The sequence below is a fragment of the Python bivittatus genome, unplaced genomic scaffold, assembly GCF_059951505.1.
Source record: "Python bivittatus isolate LINGU-HERP-01145 unplaced genomic scaffold, Pbiv_v1 ctg000310_np1212, whole genome shotgun sequence".
Lineage (NCBI taxonomy): Eukaryota > Metazoa > Chordata > Lepidosauria > Squamata > Pythonidae > Python > Python bivittatus.
Window position 1 is genome coordinate 10,418,934 of NW_028277054.1, and position 24,260 is coordinate 10,443,193.

At 41.0% G+C, this 24,260-nt stretch overlaps 1 protein-coding gene and 2 non-coding genes across 14 annotated transcripts in view; all 3 read left to right on the forward strand.

Moving 5' to 3' along the window:
- Positions 1-23,678, forward strand: part of PUM1 (pumilio RNA binding family member 1) — a 49,511-nt gene extending 25,833 nt beyond the window's left edge. For 2 of the 12 annotated variants that reach the window (XM_025169240.2, XM_025169241.2), the window contains exons 7-22: positions 700-970; positions 2,551-2,644; positions 3,357-3,473; positions 5,802-5,950; positions 8,167-8,305; positions 8,423-8,566; positions 9,625-9,912; positions 10,899-11,135; positions 12,674-12,941; positions 15,160-15,289; positions 15,609-15,737; positions 16,604-16,741; positions 17,762-17,887; positions 18,641-18,762; positions 19,829-20,021; positions 21,857-23,678. In XM_025169240.2, the coding sequence (XP_025025008.1) occupies positions 700-970; positions 2,551-2,644; positions 3,357-3,473; positions 5,802-5,950; positions 8,167-8,305; positions 8,423-8,566; positions 9,625-9,912; positions 10,899-11,135; positions 12,674-12,941; positions 15,160-15,289; positions 15,609-15,737; positions 16,604-16,741; positions 17,762-17,887; positions 18,641-18,762; positions 19,829-20,021; positions 21,857-21,988 (2,677 nt within the window). In that variant the 3' untranslated portion in view covers positions 21,989-23,678. Of the gene's footprint in view, positions 1-699; positions 971-2,550; positions 2,645-3,356; positions 3,474-5,801; positions 5,951-8,166; positions 8,306-8,422; positions 8,567-9,621; positions 9,913-10,898; positions 11,136-12,673; positions 12,942-15,159; positions 15,290-15,608; positions 15,744-16,603; positions 16,742-17,761; positions 17,888-18,640; positions 18,763-19,828; positions 20,022-21,856 lie in introns of all 12 variants that reach the window. The other 10 variants (XM_025169238.2, XM_025169239.2, XM_007432292.3 and 7 more) reach the window with 7 other exon arrangements.
- Positions 2,817-2,905, forward strand: LOC112541131 (small nucleolar RNA SNORD103/SNORD85). Its single transcript, XR_003085159.1, has one exon. It is a non-coding gene; the product is annotated as a small nucleolar RNA SNORD103/SNORD85 (small nucleolar RNA).
- LOC112541130 (small nucleolar RNA SNORD103/SNORD85) lies at positions 7,951-8,036 on the forward strand. Its single transcript, XR_003085158.1, has one exon. It is a non-coding gene; the product is annotated as a small nucleolar RNA SNORD103/SNORD85 (small nucleolar RNA).
- Positions 23,679-24,260: the final 582 nt, after the last annotated feature.

Below are 24,260 nucleotides of genomic sequence, written 5' to 3' on the forward strand. Positions count from 1 at the left end.
AGACCTGGCTTCTTAGTTGGCTTGCTCAGGAAATTTAAGTTTCTTTTAAATCCTAATTTAGAGATTGTTTTCATTGATGCACAGCAAGCCAGGAAAATGAATTGGAGTGCTTCTTTATTCCTTCTTCCAGAAGGAGAGGGTGCATATGCACATAGTTTAATGTTATGTACAAATGTAGCCAAAAATGTCCAGTTTGATCTCAGGAACTTTGTAATGCATCATCAAATTACTAGGCTTGGACTTTAAAGTTGGTATAGTAGAAGGGGCCAAGTAGCTTTTTCCGTTGTAAGTGGTGACTCAATATGCTGGGATTGCTGGTTGGGAATCCTGGGAATTGTGGTTCCAAGGCTGTTCTTTTCCTTTTTCTCTTGGGAGATCACATAGTAGTAGGCTGCCTGATGTGATCTTTAATTGAACAAGATAATCTTGTAAGGCCTTGTTGGGTTGCCTTCAGTTTACATTGAAGGCTTTACAGATAAAAGTATCCTATGAGAGAATTGGATATGGTACCATGTCTGGGTTAGAGAAGTTTATGGTACAAAAGAAGAGAAGCCATTTCAGAGGATAACACATCTTAGCTAAGGAGAGTATATTATGACATATAAGTATACATGTTCCTATAGAGATCTAAGTTTAAATTAAGTGTATGGGGAATATGTAGAACCAAACTGAAAATGCACCTTCCTCTTTCTTCTTCAGCCGGACACCAGGGAACTGCCAGAACTCGGCCAGTGATGTGGATCTTTTAGGGCCAAACCAGAATGGATCAGAAAGCTTAGCCCAGCTAGCTAGTACTAATGGTGCCAAGCCTGTGGAGGATTTCTCCAATATAGAGTCACAGAGTGTTCCCCTGGATCCCATGGAGCATGTTGGCATGGAGCCACTTCAGTTTGATTACTCGGGCACCCAGGTACCTGTGGATTCCGCTGCAGCAACTGTGGGCTTATTTGACTACAATTCACAACAACAGGTAGGTACTACATTTATTTACCTAGTTGCCTTTTTCAGCCTCTCCACCTTACTTCAGTGTGGGGCATGGATTTGCACACACACAATCTCAGATAGCTGAAATAGCTCTGTGGATTTCCCAAGTGGATTTCCCAAGCCTCCTTCTTCAATAAGCTTTCCTTCTGCTCTGAACACTTGCATTTCAGGCCTGTCTGCGGATAATGATATAAATGAGATATAAGATATCTATCCTATACAGGTACTCCTCATTTAGCAACTGTTCGCAGTTATGACAGTGATGAAAAAGTAACTCTACAAACAATCCTCACATTTACGACCTTTGCAGGTTGGTAAAGCAAAGGAAAGCTGAAGTTTTGTATCATAAGCACAGTCATGTTTCACTTGGCAACTGCTTCACTAAACAACTGAGTTGCTGGTCCCAAGTGTAGTTGCTAAACAAGGACTGCCTGTATATATACTATAAGGATATATAGGATATAAGCATTATAAAAGCATTCAGGCTAAGGAACTGACTTAAGTAAATGAGTGTCAGCATTGTTTTATAGCCAAAAGCTTAGGGTTAATGAGTGCTTATTTTATTACAAAGTTTTCTCTACAGCTAATTCTGTCATTCTATTACAGTTAGCCTGTTCTGGCCCTATATGACGTGCCACATTATTGTGGCAGTAGCTACAAGTGCATTCTAGGAATAGGAAATTTAGACAAATAAGTGCATCCTAACCATTTGATAACAGTGAACTGAGTTGTCATTCAGAGACCCGCATATTAGTCAGTTTGAGATTGGCAAACAGGAAAAGAGGAAGATGGCTAGAAAGAGAGTAAAGCAAGAGGGAGTAGCATGGGGCCTCCCATCAGCCTTAATCATTATGGCAAGTTTTAGGCATGAGAAGAATTGCAATCTAATAGGATCTGCAGGGGCCCAGGTTGTTCCTCCTTATTATAAAATACAGGTAGTCCTTGTTTAGTAACCACAGTTGGGATCAGCAGCTTGGTCATTAAGCGAAGTGGTTGCTAAGTGAAACTGTGACTAAGCTTATGATCTTACTTCAGTTTTCCTTTCCTTTACAGACCTGCGAAGGTTGTGAATGCAAGGATTGGTTACAAAGTTACTTTTTCATCATGTAACTGCAAATGGTCACTGTACAAGGCAGTTGCTAAATGAGGATTGCCTGTATCTGTTAGAGGAATAGAGTTATGGGCAGAAATGGACTTTAGGTCAGATGAGTAATACTGTCCTGGTGTGATGGAATGTATTTAAGAGGAGGAGAGTGATGTGGGAGATCAAGGCTATCAGGAAAGAGGGGGCAAATTCCAGGAGGGGAAAGGAGTCTGCAGGGGGAACGTGAGAAGAGTAAGAGATTCAGGATGGCCACTCCCTAGAATCTCCCAGGGTATATCCACTAGTTGCTGTAGTATAGATTTAGTTTTGCAAGATTCTGTCTATAAGGTGTAATCAAATAAAGGAACTGTACTCAACTGGGCTCTTTCATTGTTGTTCTTCGGCTGGGCCTGACACCTGGCATTAAGAGCATTGGGATAAAGTTGTAAAATGAATATCTTTTTATTTTTTTAATTTCTCAGCTGTTCCAAAGACCGAATGCACTTGCTGTCCAGCAACTGACAGCAGCCCAACAACAGCAATACGCATTAGCAGCTGCCCATCAGCCTCACATAGGTAAGTCTTCAGGTCCTGAATGGGTAGAAATGTGGTCCCCTTCTCTGTTACATTCAGCACTTGGTTACGTAACTCTGAAGATGGCGTTCATTTGTTTCAAAAGAGAATGCAAGGGTAAAGCAGAAATGATTGTGTGATTCTACAGGATCTTTATATCCTTATCTTTCTCGCGTCTGGCAGTGATGATGCTCTTGCCCTCACTGAGACTGAGAGTCTATAATGAGAACTTTTATAGGAAGGACTCATTGCCTCTGAGCCAGACGTGAATTAAGCTGCTTACAAGATTTAACTAAGAAACACGTTTTCCTGCCTTGATATTTCTCCTGAAATAGCCTCACATAATGTTTAAACAAGAATTGCCAGTCATTTAAATTAGGTTGAAGGCAAACAGAACGATATTTGCCTTATTATGGGGGTTCATAGAGCTGTTACAAAAAGCAAATATGGATAAAATGCCCTATGTTATTATTTAAAAAATGGAAGAGCACATTTTTAAAGTTATGCTCTTTTTATAATAAATCAAAATGAATAATACCACAAACATTGCAGTATTTCTTGTCAGAAGATCTCTGAAGATTTATGGCTCTTGTCTTAATGCCTTGAACCCTTTTACTCTGTTTGATCATAGATAGGTTGCTTCCATCCCCCCACATCACCTGCAGACGTGGTTTAGTAGGGTTGCAGTGCTAGTCAAGTTTGTTTTCACTGACAGGTATGTTTTCAGCAGGTTTAGCTCCTGCTGCCTTTGTGCCCAACCCTTACATCATCAGTGCTGCTCCACCAGGAACGGATCCCTACGCAGCAGGGCTTGCGGCAGCTGCGACTTTAGGTGAGGTGCTTCAAAATGCTCTCTGCTCTGGGACAGAAACCCCCAAATACTTGGGGCTCCAAGGGGCCATCCTGCTTATGTCTCACAGAATTAGCTTAGCATCTTGAGTCACAGTATCCTTCCCAGCTTGCTGCCTTCCCTTGCGTTGGATTTCAGAGCAGCGAGATTTAGAACGTGGCTTGGAAAGGGGGGGGGCAGGAAAGCAACACTGACCCCAAGTATGTTGCTTAGCTTGTCCAGACCCTTATGCAAGTAAAAACTGAGAACTTCTATGGAGTCTACCCATCGTACAATCTTGGGTATTTGCAGAACTATGCTTTTGGCTGCTTTATTCTGCAAATGGATGGATGCAAGTTGATTATTGTATCAAAAGTTACCCTACAGATTGGGCAACCTAATTCCTTATATTGCTATCAAAATAAAAGGGAGGATAACCAGGTAGTCCTCACTTACTGACTGCAATTGGGACTGGCAGCTGCATCGCTGAGCAACACAGTAAGCAACCAGATAATAATGCCCAACTGCCTGTTCCCTTTCTTTTTTTAATATAATAACACCACTCTATGTGAAATTAGTCAAACAGAGGGTGTAAATACAGCATTTAAAAAAGGGGAAAAAATCATGTGACCATGCCTGACTTACAGTGCTAGTTCATCAGTTCTGGCTGCAGTCATTAAATGAATCATTGTGGGTCATTAAGTGTGATGTCACATGACCGTGACTTGTGACTTTCTGCCGCTTCTCCATTGACTTTCCTTGTCAGAAGCTGGCTGTGAAGATCACAAATAGTGATCGTGTGACTATGGGACACTGTGACCATCATAAATGCATGCCAGTTGTCAAGTGCCTGAATCGCAGTCACATAACTATGGGAACGCTGTGACAGCTGTAACTCTGAGGACTGGTCATAAGTCTCCTTATTCAGTGCTATTGTGACTTCAGACAGTCACCGTGAACAAATGGTCAGTAAGCGAGGACTACCTGTAGAGTGGCTCTCAGTTCCTTGGAGGAAGTGTGAGATTAAAACATGATAAATAATAAAACAATAATAAAGGCTGAAACTGTTTTTCCCTTTCTGGCTCTTTTCCTTCTTTCCCAGCTTTCTTGCCAGCTAAAACTAATTACCAGTTCTCTGCTTAGAAGCAGTCAGTTTGAGCCAATTGCATCCATAAATTCCAAGTATATTTTCCAGCCCGCTACAGAAATATTTACTTGACACTTTTTGCAAACACTCAGTTAATTATTGTCCAATCAAATTTATAGATCATCTGAAAAAAATTACAATTTATTTATCTCATAATTAACAGAGAAGGGAGTAGGTTAAAATTTAGAATATGATAAATCATGATTCAAGTTTAAATGTGGTAATATCCTCACTTGTAACTCTATACTTCCTGAATATGTGAGCTTGATTTAAACATTAAAATTAAATATTTTTGTTGTTTAAGTAGAACCTTTATATTAACAAGGTTTGAATAAGTATATAATAATACATAAATATAGTAGTTTCAGTGAATTGGAAAACAGTATGATATATCATTTAATAAGTTCATCATTGTTGTCAAACACTAGTTTGGGAATTAGAGAACTAACGTTGCATATATTTTTCTTGTATTTTAAAATATGTACCTCAGGTACTATAATTTTATATACAGTTTTCCTTTTTAAAAAATTTACAGACATTTCTAAAATTCTGTTTTCACTTTGTCATTATGGGGTACTGAGTGTAGATTAGTGAGAAAAAAAATGAATTTGAACGATTGTACTATCAGGCTGCTACATAACAAAATTGAAAAAAGTGAAGGGGGTCTGAATACTTTCCAAATGCACTGTATATATTATTAAGCAACCAGATAATAACACTCAGCTGCCTGTTTCCTTTCTTTTTTTAATATAGTAACACCACTCTGTGTGAAATTAGAGTCAAACAGAGGGCATAAATACAGCATAAAAAATATATCCTAGCCAATTATAGTGTGATATTATAGGCTGGATTTACATGTCACACTAAACCATAATGTGCTTTATTTGACTTTGGTTTAGTATATTGTGTGAACCCATCCAGTGCTGGTTTAAAATTATGATTTAAGCCAGTGTTTCCCAACTGTGCAGTTTCCAGGTGTATGAACTTCAGATCCCAGAATTCCATAGCCAGCATAGCCATCAATGAGAATTCTGGGAGTTGAAGTCCACACACCTGGAAGTTGCCATGGTTGGGAAACACTGATTTAATCCTTGGCTGAACAGATCCTTCTTTGCTTGGCACCAAAACCTTGCCAGGCTCAGTGCTGAACGTAAGTGAATGCCGGTCCTTTGTTGGTATTTTAGGGCCTGCTGTTGTCCCCCATCAGTACTACGGAGTAGCCCCCTGGGGAGTATATCCTGCCAGTCTTTTCCAGCAGCAAGCTGCTGCTGCCGCCGCCACAAACTCCTCAAATCAGCAAACCTCTCAGCAGACCCAGCAAGGGCAACAGCAGGTAAGAAGCATCACCTTGCTTTGCTCAAAGACTGACTACACATTGCCATTGTTGTACGTAGATGTGATCCGGTTGGTGACAATGTGAGACTGTTTTTGGGGGGTTTCCTTATGAGCAGTCTTGTCTTGGAGCCAGGTCTGTAGTTGTAGCAAAGTGTATAAGTCAGTGTTTCTCAACCTTGGCCACTTGAAGATGTGTGGACTTCAGCCCCCAGAATTCCCCAGCCAACATGGCTGATGGGGAATCCTGGAAGTTGAAGTCCACACATCTTCAAGTGGCCAAGGTTGAGAAACACTAGTATAAGTAGAAGCTGATAAATGAGATTTGTGTGTTAGCCTTTGAATTTCAGAAAGGAGAAGGTCTAGTGTATGCATAAGAGAGGAGGAGAGGTAGAGGAGAAAGATGGAAATGTGGCCATGAATGTACAGTGGGCAAAAAAGTATTTAGTCAGCCACCAATTGTGCAAGTTCTCCCACTAGGCCACTCCAGGACCTTGAAATGCTGCTTACGAAGCCACTCCTTCGTTGCCCGGGCGGTGTGTTTGGGATCATTGTCATGCTGAAAGACCCAGCCACGTTTCATCTTCAATGCCCTTGCTGATGGAAGGAGGTGATCACTCAAAATCTCACGATACATGGCCCCATTCATTCTTTCCTTTACACAGATCAGTCGTCCTGGTCCCTTTGCAGAAAAACAGCCCCAAAGCATGATGTTTCCACCCCCATGCTTCACAGTAGGTATGGTGTTCTTTGGATGCAACTCAGCATTCTTTCTCCTCCAAACATGACAAGCTGAGTTTAGACCAAAACATTCTACTTTGGTTTCATCTGACCATATAACATTCTCCCAATCCTCTTCTGGATCATCCAAATGCTCTCTAGCAAACTTCAGACGGGCCCGGACATGTACTGGCTTAAGCAGGGGAACACATCTGGCACTGCAGGATTTGAGTCCCTGGCAGCATAGTGTGTTACTGATGGTAGCCTTTGTTACTTTGGTCCCAGCTCTCTGCAGGTCATTCACTAGGTCCCCCATGTGGTTCTGGGATTTTTGCTCACCGTTCTTGTGATCATTTTGACCCCACGGAGTGAGATCTTGCGTGGAGCCCCAGATCAAGGGAGATTATCAGTGGTCTTGTATGTCTTCCACTTTCTAATTATTGCTCCCACAGTTGATTTCTTCACACCAAGCTGCTTGCCTATTGCAGATTCAGTCTTCCCAGCCTGGTGCAGGTCTACAATTTTGTTTCTGGTGTCCTTCAACAGCTCTTTGGTCTTGGCCATAGTGGAGTTTGGAGTGTGACTGTTTGAGGTTGTGGACAGGTGTCTTTTATACTGATAACAAGGTCAAACAGGTGCCATGACTACAGGTAACGAGTGGAGGACAGAGGAGCCTCTTAAAGAAGTAGTTACAGGTCTGTGAGAGCCAGACATCTTGCTTGTTTGTAGGTGACCAAATACTTATTTTCCACCATGATTTGCAAATAAATTCTTTAAAAATCAGACAATGTGATTTTCTGGATTTTTTCCCCCATTTTGTCTCTCATAGTTGAGGTATACCTATGATGAAAATTACAGGCCTCTCTCATCTTTTTAAGTGGGAGAACTTGCACAATTGGTGGCTGACTAAATACTTTTTTGCCCCACTGTATAATATTGGCAAAAGTTCTCATTAACAGGCAATTCTCAACTGGGTTCACGTATCACATTAAGCCACAATGTGATTTTGGTATAGTGTATTGTGTGAACTCAGCCACTGGGTTTGTTAATCATGGTTCATGGTTTAGTGTGTTCTATCAGGCTTCATCATATCCTGGTTAAAGTTATGCATGTATATCCTCAAAGCAGATTGTCTGTCTGGATTTTGGACATGGGGGCTTGGCAGAATAGCATAATATATTTGATTGCAACAAAATAGTCATCTGTTAGTATGGTTTCAACCATGCAGAGGATCAGGAAACAGTGTTTAGTTTATTTCTCCAAGTCAGTTGAGTTCAGAGGTCTGGCTGTGATGACACCCTTGCCCTCACTGAGAACACTGTTCAATAATGAGAACCTTGCTACGGACTCAGAAGAGCTGAGCTGGACCTTCATAAACAACACATTTTTGATTTTGCATATATGACACTTAATGAAGGTGTTCTATGTTTATTGCAGCTTATTGCGTTCAGCTCTTGTTGCTGCCGATACCTGATATTTACTTGCTTTTTTCCCAAGGTTCTCCGTGGAGGAGCCAGCCAGCGCCCTTTGACCCCAAATCAGAACCAACAGGGCCAGCAGACTGATCCTTTAGTGGCCGCAGCAGCAGTGAATTCAGCCCTTGCTTTTGGGCAGGGGCTGGCAGCAGGAATGCCGGGTAGGAGCTTATGATTTCCATAAGAGCCGAGGTGGAAACAGGGGATTTGGTTTGGAGTAACACAAAATACAGTGTTGCAAAGGCAATTCCCTCTAACTGTCTGACCTGTCTTCATAGGTTATCCGGTCCTGGCTCCCGCTGCCTATTACGACCAAACAGGTGCTCTTGTGGTGAATACAGGGGCAAGGAATGGCCTTGGAGCTCCAGTACGACTGGTAGCTCCTGCTCCTGTCATCATCAGTTCCTCCGCTGCACAAGCAGGCAAGTCTTACTCAGATATGCTCTGGGGAGAACAGCGATTCGATGCATAGTCATTCTTAGCAGCTTTATGAAACCGTTAGATATAGCAGGCATCAGAATCTGGATGGAACACTGACAGTCGTATAGGACTTAAAATCCATAGAAAACATGAAACATTACATTTTTAAATAGGAAAAAGACATATCCTGTCTAGCATATCTGTGAGCAAGAAGGTGCAGTACCCATGCAGCAAACTGAGCCTGAGCGTTCTCCCCTGCTTATTCTCCCATGCCCACTGAACTAGCATTTAGTTTCTGTGCATGTGATTCTGAGGTCATAACACACAAAGCAGGAATTCTGGTTTAAGTGTTGAATGTGCCATCTTCCAACCCTGAATTGGCTGTATTCACACATTATGCTTAGCTAGGGCTTTTTAACTGAGTAATTCTTGAATGTCCCACAGTGACTAGATTTGCACACAATGCTAAGATATCAGGGGGCACGTTTGCAAATCGTGTTACGCTGATCCTTCCCACTGTGGCTTAATATTACATATCAACCAGGCCATTGCTTTGTGCTTTGCTTTAGCAAGCTAGAGTTTGTTTTAAGCCGTGATACCTGGTTTACATGTCAGTAGATTCTAAAGTGCCACACTGGGAATAGTTCTTAGGCATTAGTTGTATAAAGCTATTCTGTCTGGAATGGGGGCAGTTCCAGAACTGACGACAAGGGAGGAAAATTATTGATGACGGCTATTGCAAAGGCCTCCAGCAAAGGTACCTTCCTCTTTGCAAACTCATTAGAAAGAGAGGAGGGTAGGGACTCTTATATGGAAACTGCTTTGCTATTATAGCAAATCATTTAATTTGATTGCCAGTGTGATACACTAATACTGTTCTCCAACAGTTTAGAAATTACTGGTCCAAGAGATACATAAAAGTTATTGATGGCCTTTCCTGGAAATGAATTTGGATAGATAGCGTTGTGTAAAGCAAATGCTGTATCGATTTAGGCTGTGTGCAGTTTCCCGTCCTTTGACTTGTTATTTTTTTTCCCCTTTCCTTTCCGTGCAATAGCAGTTGCGGCTGCTGCTGCTTCAGCAAATGGTGCTGCTGGTGGCCTAGCAGGAACGACCAGTGGACCATTTCGACCTCTCGGGACTCAACAGCCTCAGCCGCAGCAGCAGCCCACCAGCAACTTGGCGTCCAGTTCCTTTTACGGCAACAATTCCCTAACTAGCAATTCACAGAGCAGCTCGCTCTTTTCTCAGGGCTCTGCCCAACCTGCCAACACTTCCCTTGGCTTTGGGAGCAGCAGTTCCCTTGGTGCTACCCTGGGGTCTGCGCTGGGAGGCTTCGGAACAGCAGGTAGGAATGGCATCTGTCCTGAAGTGGAGAAACACTACGTATCTATGTGTTGCTGCGGTCGGGGAGGATAAGAAATTGATGTAGGTCAGTTCTGAATAAAGCTCCCGGTTCATAATAGATCCAGCAAAGAAAGATCCTTTATGACATGACCCTGGTTTACACATTGCACTAAAGCTACAGTTTGCTCAGGGTGCCACAGGAGTTGTGTTCACACAACACAGCCATAATCAAACAAATCACGCAATCACTTAGTGCAGTGTGTTAACACAGCCCATAATCTAGTTCATTGATATCTGTATATGAAGGAATATTATTGCTGTATTTATTATTGCATTCTCCTAGCATTTCATGGTCTTCCCTATTTTATTTAAACACCTGCCTCTAAAGTATTACATTAAAATTGTGACTAACCCGAGTTTTCCCAGTAAATTTTGTTTCACACCCTAAATCCCAGTACTTACGTCCTTTATATCTCACTGGTTATCACATATCCCACTGGTTCTTTGCTAAATTGTTGAGAAAGTGGCTTGTATTCCAGGACTCAGCAAAAATGAAAATCTCAGAGAAATGCCATCTCTCTTTCAGTAATCTGATCCCTCAGTTCTAGAAATCTCATGTGAGAAAACCAAAATGATGTGTAAAAATACAAGAAAGCTCACAGGATGTTGGCATTCCAGTAAGATTTTGCAAGGTTTTAGCAGTGTTGTGCAAAACCACCAAAATCATGTAAGATTTCAGTTTTTAAAATAATTATTTTTAAATTATTTAATGTAGGGAGTGTTGTTTGAAGTTTAGACATTTCTTGTCATCCCTGTTTCCATTAATTTGAAAGAATTTCCAGTAGCATCTGGAGATAATTCCGAATCTTTCAATTTTGCTTTGATAATTAGACCCAGAGATATTTTCCGTTGTTAATATCCACCTTCTCCTTTTCTTACTGATGGAACCTTTCGCTCATCTCTCCCCTCCATTCCTTTCTGTTTCAGTTGCAAATTCCAACACAGGCAGCGGTTCTCGCAGAGACTCCCTCACGGGCAGCACTGATCTCTATAAGAGGACATCCAGCAATTTGACTCCTATAGGACATAGCTTTTATAATGGCCTTGGATTTTCCTCTTCGCCAGGTCCAGTAGGCATGCCTTTGCCTAGTCAAGGACCTGGCCATTCTCAGACTCCTCCACCATCCTTGTCTTCTCATGGCTCCTCTTCAAGCTTAAACCTTGGTAAGGACGCTGCTGTTCTCACAGGTTAAATCTGCTTCTTGGTTGAAGCTGTGGCTGCTACTCTTGTCATTGCTTCCCATCTGGCCCACTGTTTGTAGGAAGCTTGCTGTTCTCCAGATGATTTGAATGACAGCTTAGGGCATCTAATTCAAAATATTGGAAGGATCCATTCTATCTACTGCTGCACTAAATGGCTATATAGCCTGGTTGGATGTTCCTGCTGATGTGACAGGGCCTCTAGAGTCCTAAATCTGAACTGGCTAGGAAGCTTCCTTCTTGAGGGCCTGCTCTGCAAGGCTGTTTTGAGAGCTCAGCAAGATTGGGCCCCTGCTTTGCCCAGTTAGAGAAGTGCAGACGACTTCTATCTTATAAATGATCTGGAATCCTTATAAAGTCGTCTTTTATTCGTCTTGGCCAGAAAGAACAACAGAATCCCAATATTAGGTAAAATGGGCCTTTTGTGAATGTTCGTTGGTTAGACTGTTATCCTTTCAGTCACATTAGCCAGGAGATTTTCCCTTACTGGCTTTCAACTCCAGCTTCTGTCTTGGTCTGAAAGACTATAGGATCCCATTAAGCAGAGTGGCTGCGTAGCCGCAAGTGAGCTGGATCCAGGATTGTTCCATCTTTGGCTCTTGATAGGGTTGCACACCTGTAGGTTGTGGGTAATGTATTTACACACCCAGATGGTCTATTGACTGAGACATAGTCTTCTAGTGAGTCTGTACAGAATGTTTTTCCAAGAGCATATGCTAGCAAATAGAAAGGTGGGGGCAGTGGAGAAGGATAGGACCGCATGTAAGATGTTGCAATAAAAAAGTATTGTCAGTGGCATTTGGGGTAGAGCTTGTGGGTTTGCATATATCAGTGTTGTCCAAACTTGGCCACTTTAAGGTGAGTGGACTTCAACTCCCAGAATTCCCTAGCCAGCATGCTGGCTGGGGAATTCTGGGAATTGAAGTCCACTCACCTTAAAGTGGCCAAGTTTGGACAACACTGGCATACATTAAGCTTGAAATCTCTAGCAGCTTTTTTTTTTAGCAGCAGCAGCAGCAGGAGCAGCAAAGGTACGCTGTTGCTAAGTGATAGGTCCTGATTATAGTTTTTCTGGGAAAGTAAATGCTACTTATCTGCTTAGATCACTTGTGCAAAGCTCCTTCTGTGGCAGCAAAGGTATGGTAGAAGCTCGGTTTCTCGGTTTTTTCTCTGGTGGAGCTTTCCTGCTGGGAGGGGGCTATCTTATTTTAGCCCTCATCCATTGGAGACTTTTAAAGTTGGATGTAGAAACTTCCAGTCACCTCAGTGGTGCCAGTAAGGAAAGGGGCGCAAGTGGCTCAAAGGGCATGAAAACCACAGCTTCCCTTTATGACTAAAATCAACTACTCAGTGGTCATGTGGATTTCTTTCAGTCAGAGTCTGCCCCACTTCAGTTATAGCCTGGAGAAAATGACTCCATGTATTGGCAGCGTGACTCATTCTTACCTGCTACATAAACTACCATTGTATTTTAACATTTGTTTTCTAAAAAATCCTCGCAGGAGGTCTCACAAATGGAAGCGGCCGTTACATCTCTGCTGCCCCCGGAGCCGAAGCCAAGTACCGAAGCGCGAGCAGTGCTTCCAGTCTCTTTAGTCCCAGCAGCACCCTCTTCCCATCCTCACGTTTGCGCTATGGGATGTCCGATGTCATGCCCTCTGGCCGCAGCAGGCTACTCGAAGACTTCCGTAATAACCGGTACCCAAACCTGCAGTTGAGAGAGATTGCTGGTCACATCATGGAATTTTCCCAGGATCAACATGGATCAAGGTGAGTGGTGAGAACCAGCAGAGGAGAACTGCTAGTCTTTTGTAGAAAGGGGTGCATGACTTTTTTTTTGAGGCCAAGCATAGCGTTTGAGTAGCACGCTGCAGGACCACATTCCCCAAAGTTGATGGGGCCAGACAAAGTCAAATTAGTCTACATTTACATTTACATTTACGAGGTTTTTGTTTTGGTCCCTTAGAGTCAGTCTTGACTCCTGGCAACTACATAGATAAATCCTTGCAGTATTCTTGGCAGCTTTTTCCAGAGTGCCATTGCTTTCTTCCTAGGGCTAAAAGAGAGAGACTGGCACAAGGGCACCCACATATCATGAGTATGCAGTGTCTTAATTTATTTGTGCTTTGTCCAACTTTGAGTTCTGCTGGACAAAAGGCACAAATGTATGCATGAAATATGACTAATAAACATAGCATTTTTTTTCTGGTATATTTTTATTTGTGGGAGAAATGCAGAGGATAATTCTGCTAACCTGATCTCCCAGTCTAAATAAGCCCTTTCAGTGCTCTACCAATTCCTGAAGTCTCAGAATAGGCAGCTAAGTTGGCTGGGAATTCTGGGGATTTTAGTTTAACTCTATGGAAAATAGCAGGTGGGGAATGCTGAATAGAATACGTTCTGCAGATCTTAGATATTTTAGATATTTATGTTGTGTGGCTATCTCCAGAGTTGTGCCACAACCAGAATTTTCATCACCATATTTTATTCCAGATTTTTGTTTTCTTAATGAAATCCTTGGGACCTTCTACATAGTAAGGATGCTAAGATATAAACTTTACCTCATTCTTGGGTTCTGGCTGTGAGGAGAGGAAACTAAGTCTTGCAAGGAGAGAGTAATGAACGCGGGTTAACTGAGAAAAGCCAGTAAGATACGGTAGCCCTGTTCAACTCCTTGGAGGAGTATCTCTCAGAAGAAGGCCACCTCCTATTCTCTTTTCATCCCACAGTGTAGGATGTAGACTAATGGCCAAGTCATTAGAAAGTTGATTCCCGAGAAATGTTTGGCAAAATGTCCTAAGGGTCAAAGCAATTTGACCTTGGGACTCACTACCTAAAGAAGTCATGGATTTTCCTGCATTGGATGTGTTCAAGTTGAGGCAGGACAGCTGTCTGTCAGGGATGCTTGAACTGAACCTTCTGCACTGAGCAGAAGATTGGATGGGATGACCTATGGAGTCCTCTCCAACTCTGTTATGGTTTGATGATCTTATTAAGGCCCAGTTTTCCTTGTGTCCATACAGCTGCTCCCTCATATGACTGCTTGTGTTACACCTATTAGAGCACAATGCCTTGTCATTTGACTAGCTAGAGCTTTGATAGCTGCATTCTGGCATATGGGTTGATGGATTTGCAGGTTCATTTTTCTCTGTCAAATCAAATCTTTATTAGGATCATAGACCAGCATATTTTTCTCTTTCTGGACAGAAGAGAGTGTGCCTGCCATAGTACAACATGCTGCTGTTTTGGCCAGAAAGAGCAGCATCTGCACAGCTAAGGCAAAATGCCATTATACAGACTAATAGCTAGGGTAATGCACATGGAAGCTTAATGAAGGATGAAGGCAAAGCACAAAAAATGAGAGTCCTGTGGATGCCTCGTTGGTCTGGTGTGCAGTCATTTTCTTTAAAGGTCCCTGACCTGAGTGAGGCCATCTTATTTCAGCCATTTATTTAAAAGGAAGGCTTTTCCAATGCCCAGCATGATCAACTTCTTTCGAAGAGTAATATAAAGCAACAAGACAGTATAATGCGCTGGGAACAGAAACGGAGCAAAATTGTCCGAAAGACTGCCAGAAAAGGAGAATCTTAAGAGCAACTTTAAAATACTAACAAGAGTTTTGACAGTAGTATTTCCTTAGAGAGAAACCCTCAGACTTTACAAGCCACTTGTCTCTAAAAGCTCTTGTTCAAGGAGCTGTCCTGGGGCAAAGACAGCAAGAGGTATTTTTATGCAGAAAGGTTTATATGCTTCAGCATCGTGGTAGCCATTGGGGTCCTTGGGTTAATGCTTATTTTGAGTTAAAATCAGTAGGGAATTGCTATATGGAGGGTCACAGGTGATTAGTGTAGTAGAAAATCTCAGTGGTGTTTGTCTAGTTTGTGTCAGGCAAATGCTAGACACAGTTATCCTACTTTAATCATTTCAGTTCAGGTTAAAAAAAACACAACAGTGATATGAATGTCTTGTTTAACTGCACCATCCCCAGGTTTATCCAGCTTAAACTGGAACGTGCCACCCCAGCTGAAAGACAGCTTGTCTTCAATGAAATTCTACAAGCCGCGTATCAGCTGATGGTTGATGTGTTTGGGAATTATGTAATCCAGAAATTTTTTGAGGTGAGTTCAGTCTACAAGGCTGTTTCCAGAGAAGGCGTTGTTTCCATTTGGTTTAACCTCAAATTAAGCAGAACGATTCAGGAGTTGGCAGACTTTCTAGACATACACCACCACCACCTTCCCACCCCAAATCTCAAGAAGTCGTGATAATGTCACCTTGTGAAATCGCATGTGAGAATGCAGAAACTCCATGTGATTTCAGCAGTCTTGCAGACTTTTGGCCATTTAAAAACAAGATTAAATTAGGTGGCCCTTATTTGCTCAGACAGGTTTTGATAAACTCTGGGATGTGTCTTATTAATGCTGTCATTGCTTCTAGTTTGGCAGCCTAGAACAGAAGCTCGCCTTAGCAGAACGTATCCGTGGCCACGTCCTCTCCCTGGCTTTGCAAATGTATGGCTGCCGAGTTATACAAAAAGCTCTCGAGTTTATTCCCCCAGACCAGCAGGTAATTGTAAGTTTCCACTTTAATTTTACTTATTGATGTTACATGTCAGTGTTTCCTTTCATTTAAAACGAAATTGCGTTGGGCTCTGTCTTTGTGATTTTTTTTTCCTTTTAGTGGTTGTGATGCATCTATTCTGTGACCTGTGTAAGTGTACAAATAGTGAAATGCTCTTGGGGAACATAGGACCAGGGGTCGGTGGCCAAGGGGGATGCTCCCTGTGTTTTCCAGATCATTCTTTGCCAGAAAGCTAGTGAAGAAAGCAATAACCAGTCCTTTGCAGTCTTTGCTCGCTCCATTTTCTTGGGGGAGGGAAGTGGTGATTGGTACCTAGGACGAGCTACAGTTGAGACATTCCTCTCTTGAGATAGCCCACACACCCACAGCACGTTAAGCAAAGTCTTCTCCTGTGATCTCCAGGCACAGGTACATTTCTTTGGGAAGGGAAATAATAGGCCTGTGCAAAATGTTTTGAATTCAGAACATCCTGAATTTGAAATACTCTGTTCCAAGTTCAGAACTGCTGTTTGGATACTCTTCTGACCATTCCAGAAGTGTTCTGAGTTTGCAACCATCTCATTTTGAGCTTGAAATTGAGATTTTTGTGAACAAAACACTTCTGGGATGATCAGAGCAATGTCAGGTCATTTCCAGTAAGACCAGAACCACCTGTTTTGAGTTCCTGGTTATCAGAAACAAGGGATGGGAGAAGTTTCATTTTGCCCAAGAGCCATGAGAGTCCTGCTGGTCAGTGCAGGTTTAGGAGGAAGAATCATCTCAGCTGGTTCTTAAGGTCTGGTTCTTACAGGGCTTGCTGGCTGTGGTTCTGGTGGTGCTTTCTCTTTGTTTCTCTACCCATCCTTCCATAGAACGAGATGGTCCGAGAACTGGATGGCCACGTGTTGAAGTGTGTGAAAGACCAGAACGGGAATCACGTGGTGCAAAAATGCATTGAATGTGTGCAGCCACAATCCCTGCAGTTTATAATTGATGCATTTAAGGGGCAGGTAAGTATGTGTTTGTGTGTGTATGTGACAGAGAGAGAAAAAGAATGTGCACCGGCAATAGGAGGCAGGGGAATTGTTGTAAAATGTCAGGACTAAAGCACTTAGTTTTGAGAATTCCATCTTAAGTTAAATGGCAGGTTGATGATCAGATGCCAGATGATTTAAATGTTTTATTTTCTTGAAAAGTTTCTTTAATTTGATCTATTTGTCTGCTGCTGTCTAGTAGCCCCTTTTTTCTTCATTTTTAACTGGGGACTCTATTACTGTTATTACACCGCCAATATACATGTGTTGCTTCATAGAGTAACTGGGAAAGTGTTGGGAGAGACAAAGTGCAAGGAAAGATGGAAAGTTTCTTCATATATATATGTGTGGGTGTGGGTGTGTGTCTCCATGTTCCTGCCCTGCAGTGTTTAAATTCCAAATATTGTCCAAAAGTCACTGAGGAAATTATGGATCAGTTCTGTTGTATATACTTGGATTGCAAGTAAAGAGCTGAAATGCAAAAATCATAAAAATGAGGTAAGTTTTGAGAAGAGATTGAAAGTTAAAGCATCCTACGAGCTTGGGGATATATATCTCTCCATAAAGAACAGCCAGTGGGAAAAAAAAGTAGTTGGATCCTCTGGCAAGACTTTGGGACGCTACGGGTGAGGAGCAAAAAAGTCCTGTGCAGAAAGCTAAAAGCATTGCTGTGTTCCCATAACCCAGTATGAGGTAGGCCGAGCCTACCTTCTCTTTTCCAGAACTGCAGGGAAATAAGGTAGTTCAAGATGACTACATTTTGAAAGCTCATATGACCATTTGTCTTCCAACTGCACCATGTCACCAATCTTAATATCAAGTTTTAAAATGTACAAAGAATTCAGTTTCACAGCTTTTGGAGCTGTCAGTGACTGATCACTAGCGAGCATTAAATATATGATATTACTACATTGGCCTGTTTGTTTTTTGTTTTAAATTTAGGCTATTCTGAGTAAGGATTTTTACCCTGTCCTCACTTCTGTCTGTTGAACTCAGGTGTTTGCCTTGTCTACCCATCCATACGGCTGCCGGGTCATTCAGAGGATCCTTGAGCACTGTCTCCCTGAACAGACCCTCCCTATCCTAGAAGAGCTTCATCAGCACACAGAACAGCTTGTGCAGGTAATACATCAAATAATACATGAAATTGGACAGTCTTCTGGAACTTGGGTGTCCTCCAGATATGTGGTCAGCTTTCAAAATTCTCAGCAATGACGATGCTAGATAGGCAAATCTGAGAATTGAACTCCTCACATCCAGAGGATACCCAGATTGGAGAAGGGCAGAAAATACAGCCATTATGGTATACAGGTAGTCCTTGTTTAGCAACTACCTCATTTAGTGACCATTCACAGTTATAATGGTGATGAAAAAGTTACAACCAGTCCTTGCATTTATGACCTTCGCAGGTCTGTAAAGCAAAGGAAAGCTGAAGGAAGATCATAACCACAGTTGCAGTTTCACTTAGTGACTGCTTTGTTTAGCAACTGAGTTGCTGGTCCCAATTATGGTGGCTAAGCAAGGACTACCTGTACTGTTAAAGGTGTTAGACTGGCACTAGGAAAATGCAGCAGCTGGGTATCACACTCATTCAGCCCAACCTACCTCTTAGGCTTGTCGGGAGGAAAAATAGGACAGAGCATTGCATACATTGTGTTGAGTTCCTGAATGAAAGGTGGGTTATAAATTTGACAAAAAATTAATGAGAAGGTAATAGTTTTGGTATGCCATTTCAGATGTGAAAATTGTAATTACTTGCTTTTATTACAACCTGGCTTATTATAAATATATACTAAGTAATTACAATCGTGTTTTAAGGATGTTTAACACAAAAAGTTTTAAGAGTTAATCTGCTCCTGTTGTCTACCCAAATAGGATCAATATGGGAACTATGTTATCCAACATGTACTTGAACACGGGCGACCTGAAGATAAAAGCAAGATAGTGGCAGAAATTAGAGGCAACGTGCTTGTACTCAGTCAACACAAATTTGCCAGGTATCATTGTATTTCCTTTTGTCTATTTCTAAATAATTAGCTCTAGAAAAAACAAAAACAAAATGGAGGTGGAGGAAGATTCTGTTTAAGTGTATCATATACAGAAAGAAAAGCTATGCTTCAGAGTGAAGTTTCAGAATTCATCTTAAAGGCAAAGCATTTATTAGTTCCCCCCCCCCAAAAAAACCCAAGCATCTTCAGATCTCTTTATTGGGCAGAGTTACATAAAGCAGAATGTGGCATTGGGAAGGGCAGGGAGAGACAAAAGAGTACTGAAATCATGCATTCTGCAGGAGCAGAGTTTAAATGCAGTGGGGGAGCAGAGCAAAGCAAAAGAAAGATTAGATTATCACTTCGTGCTGTGTTGCTCAATTTTATCCAGCAGTGCCCTCATATAAAACATAATTCAAATCCATGGGAGCCAGAGTGTTTGCACCAACACATCCCTCCACATGAGGACCAGATCAGGAGCAAAGTGTTATCTGATTCCAAACAGGCAGCTTCTATATAGCATAATGTAGGTACTAGAGGAGGTTGAAGTTGTTACTGCCTTCAGGAACTAAGTACATCTAAGAGCAATTTTGCTGTTGATATGCAAGTGCTGTGTAACGCACATTCAGCACCTCTTTAGAAAAAGGATCTTCACTCTAGCCCAGCCAGCTTTTTTGTAATTGTCAATTCAGGATACCTTTAGTGGCAGGTGAAGAAGTCGGAGGTGGATACATGTTGTGTTGTGAAGCAGTTGTTTCTGAGATGTATGCAGATAGTAGCTGTCTGCATTATCTCTAGCTGCTCTTGATACCGGTGAACCAACATTAGTGAATGCATTTTGAAGCTTGTTTATAGAGGGTGAGGAGACTGCATATGGGCTAAAACTCAGTCCTGACCATTTCTTTCAGTTTCCAAGTCTGTATTCTTATGTAACTAGGGAGATGCCATTCAAATGTTTTGTGACTCTTTCCTCTCTGGGTATGCGCATGCATACTTAGAGATGCATGAAATGATTTGCAAAATCCATTGATAGGGATGCCTGCAAATAACCTGTAGCCTTTCTGACTTGCTGCAGCAACGTCGTGGAGAAATGTGTCACACACGCCTCTCGCACTGAGCGTGCCATGCTGATTGATGAGGTGTGTACTATGAACGATGGCCCTCACAGTGCCTTATACACCATGATGAAAGATCAGTATGCCAATTATGTGGTACAGAAAATGATCGATGTGGCAGAGCCAGCCCAAAGGAAGATTGTCATGCACAAGGTGAGCTGATGGCCTGGATTTGCCCATTCTAGTTCGCTGGAATGGAGACAGTGCAGAAACAATGGAGAGCATTTCCTGGAGGTACTACCCAAGGATCTGAAAGATACCACTCCTCCCCAATTGTAGAGATATAGCTATCTCTATACCTAGCTCTGTGTTTTTGTTATAGGGGCAGCACCTTGAATGCTCTGGGTTTTTTGGAATCCACATTCCTTACTAAAATCCAAATAATGTTTCAGTTAATCATATTTGGTAGTTCTGCATTATTCGGTTTATCTTACAGTCATGAAGAGGACCAAAATCCAAATGAATATCCTATAATGCCCAACCATTGATGACTGCCAAGGGATTGGGTACTATGTATCTTAAAATACACTATTTGGAAGGATCCCAAGTCTTTACAGGGATTGGAACAACATGGGGAAACTCCAGAGGAAATATAAATCATTATAGCTGGCATGTGTGTTAGACGGTATGCACATGTATCTCCCCAATACTGGCTAGTCAGAACTTGAAACCTCTGTTTTGCATTTAACAGTTCTGTGTTTCTCAACCTTGGCAACTTTGAGATGTGTGGACCTCAACTCCCAAAGTTCCCCAGCCAGCATGGGGACATGAGAATTCTGGGAGTTGAAGTCCACATATCTTAAAGTTGCCAGAGTTGAGAAACACTGTTCCAAAGAATGCTTTCGGTTTCAGCATCTATTTTTCAGGGAAGGTTGTACTTGCCATGTTGCACCCAGACCTCTCCATGCAGTGGTATCTCCCCATGGAATAATCACTGGTTTCAGTGTTTCAGTAGGTTTCAGTGTTGACATATTTTAGCTGTCTTTTAGAAACCCATTTTTGCAGGCTTTCCCCATATGTTAGGAAAAAGAAATAAATGCCCTAATAAATAAAACTTTGGATTTAACTATCTAGAACTTGTAGATACGATGAGGTAGATAGTGCTTATTTTTTTTTCCATTGGAATTAAAAGAAGTTACGTTAAAAGAAGTTATGTTAGTCATGATTATACTTCAATCCAACTGATTTCAGTGAGGCTACCTTAATTGTAATTAAATCTAGATTCAATCCACTATATGTGAATACCAAAACATTCATAGGCTGATTCCAATTGGGTTGGATGAAGTGCAGTCTAGACTGAAACTAGACTAAAATAGTGATGGTGGATTTTGCTGTGGTTGTTTTAGTGGCATAGACCTCTGTAGCAAATGCAAAAAAGTCTTCTGGCTCTTAAAATTAGAATTGTAGCAGAAACTTCCATAAATTAGTTGAGATATTCCTGGAAAACGTAGGCTATAGTAAGTCATTTAGTTTTAAGAATTTCACAAGTATGTTGGAACTCTGAGCACATGTATTACAGTACATATGTTCATTGCTTTCATGAGTCTTGAAGTATCATTATAGCTCCTGAAACTATAGGTTGGTTCAGAATTGGTTGCAATAGTGAGGCTTGTTTTGGGAAAAATGATCCACTGGCAAATTTCTATCATGAATACTGCAACAGAGATTCCAAGATTAATCATCTCCAATTTGGTTTAGTTTCACTGTTCTCTGAGTTCACCCCTACAGCAGGTAATGGCACTGTATGTCTCTAGACAGAAATGGTTGTTGCCATTGTTTCCCTAGCTAATTGTTTGCCTAAATCCATTCTGTAGCAGCTTGGTTTACCCCACTGTCAGACCATTTATCTATTTCAGGACCACTTGTGTGATCCAGGATGATACACAGATCTGATGATTGGAGCATCCTATGTAGCTCAGCAATCATAGTTTCATATGCGTGTACTTGTGAACCATTTGTTCTTAAATTCCTCTACCTTCATCCCCTAGATCCGACCACACATTGCCACTCTCCGCAAATATACGTATGGAAAACATATCTTGGCCAAGCTGGAGAAGTACTACATGAAGAATGGGGTTGACCTTGGGCCTATTTGTGGACCACCAAATGGCATCATCTGAAACAATGAGCTACAGAAGAGAATTTGTGACTACCTGGAATTCACAACCAGCAACCTGTTCATGTTCCAATATGTACTTTGAAAATATTCATGGTTGCTTAACATAGATATTATGAGAACTACAACACAAAGCTAGTCAACAAATTTAAACAGAAAAAAAGCTGGGAGGGGAGGCAAAAAGACCCTTTGTAAATTTCTTTAATTTTATCCTGCATAACATGTACTAATTATTTTTTTAAATTGCCCTGCTGTTTCAGTGGTGTATAGAATTCTTGTACATAGGCAACAGATGTACATGGAAAGCCACATTTTTGTTCACTGATGTAACTATTTCAAATATGGAAACTTTCAAGGTGGCTAATCTGAAATTTAAAAAAAAAAACATTTTTAACTCCTCTACCTTACAGGAGAGCTTTTTGGAAACAACTGTTTTGTTCTCTTTTAGTCCAAACTCAAGGAGAAGTTTAAAGTTTTAGTTAAATTGTGCAGATCTGCATTTAACACTGTTTATAAATTTAAAAAATCAGTTTGCTAAAGCTTCAGTTTAAGGTAAGTTTTTAAGTTTCACAAACTTTTAAAAATTCCTTTTTCATAGTACAATGTGCTAAAGAATTGAGCTTAGCAGTCAACTTTAGGGGAAAAACATGCACACCAAGAGAGTTTTTTAAATAGCTGGCGGGTGTGTGGTTACTGCCTACTCCAGTTCTTCTGTTAACACGGAGGCAATTTTTTTTAATTATTTAGCATGTAGAAAAAAATCCAATTCAACTTTGGTCTTGCTTCTATAAATATATAGTGTATACTTGGTGTAGACTTTGCATATATAAAAATTTGTAGTATTTTCTTGTTTTGATGTCTAATCTGTATCTATAATGTACCCTAGTAGTGGAACATACTTTTGATTGTACAATTGTACATTTGTAAACCTCTGTAATGTAAATGTGGAGAAGTTTGAATCAACATAAACCCATTTTTGGTAAGAAAATAAATTAGCAAAACCTGTGCATTTCAGTGTATATTCACCCCTTTTATGGTCGTAGCATATAGTGTTGTATATTGTAAATTGTAATTTCAACCAGAAGTAAATTTTTTTCTTTGGAAGGAAATGTTCTCTTTATACAGCCTGGTTAATGTTTAAAAGAAAATGCTTGGTTTTTTTATTTGTCACCTAGTCAAGAGAGTAGCAATCCTTTCTAAATGTTACACACAAATGATTCAGTTCAAAAATAGTGTTTATTTGACTCTTTGAAAAAGAAAAGCAATGTTTTACTTATTTTGTGGCAGTAAAAAGAAAAAGACACCCTCTCCCCCTAATTCCTTTTCAATCAGAGTCCCCCTTTCACCTTGTAAAGTGTGAAATCACTTTGCCTTTTTGTACAGAAGATAAACTGTATTTTGCATTTTGTCTACTTGTAAGTGAATGTAACATACTGTCAATTTTCCTTGTTTGAATATAGAATTGTAACACTACACGGTGTACATTTACAGAGCCTTGTGTATATTTCCAATGAACCTTTTTGCGAGCACACTTGTAACCATATGTGTATAATTAACAAACCTGTGTATGCTTATGCCTGGGCAACTATTTTTTGTAACTCTTGTGTAGATTGTCTCTAAACAATGTGTGATCTTTATTTTGAAAAATACAGAACTTTGGAATCTGGATTTGTGTTTCGTTTGAATATTTTCAATATAGTGCGCCAGGACAAAATATTCTGACTGACTGACTCTCTTTCTTTCTGACTATATACTCATGCAGTGCTTTTGAAGAACTGATAATATTTTTGAGGGGTGGGGGGATATTCTACTGCTTGGTTCCCATACAGGCCTAAACTAGGGTTTCTTTAGCCATGGTTTGTAGACTAAGACACAGCTAGCTGGTTTCACCCATAACCTGAAACCATAAATTAAGCTTGCAGGTTATAACAAATAGGTTCACCTCGTATTTTGTGCCAAAACAAAATAATCCCGATTATGGATTAGTGTCATATGTGAATTCATTCACTGCATTTATATATTGGTTTTATCCCTAAGCATTCAAAGCAGTTTTGTATTGGCTTTTAAGTCAGGATGCAGGAGGGAAGTACTCAGATTCAGGTGAAGTTCTTGTGATTGCATGATGATTACATAATGGATGGCAAATGGTGTTTGTTGCTGAAGATGGTTCTAGGCAGAAAGGACCCAGATAACATGCTCACAGCTGAGCGGATGTAGGGAACTTCACTTAAACCATCAGTTTTGCCTTCAGTGGGAGATAACGGTATTCCCTTCGG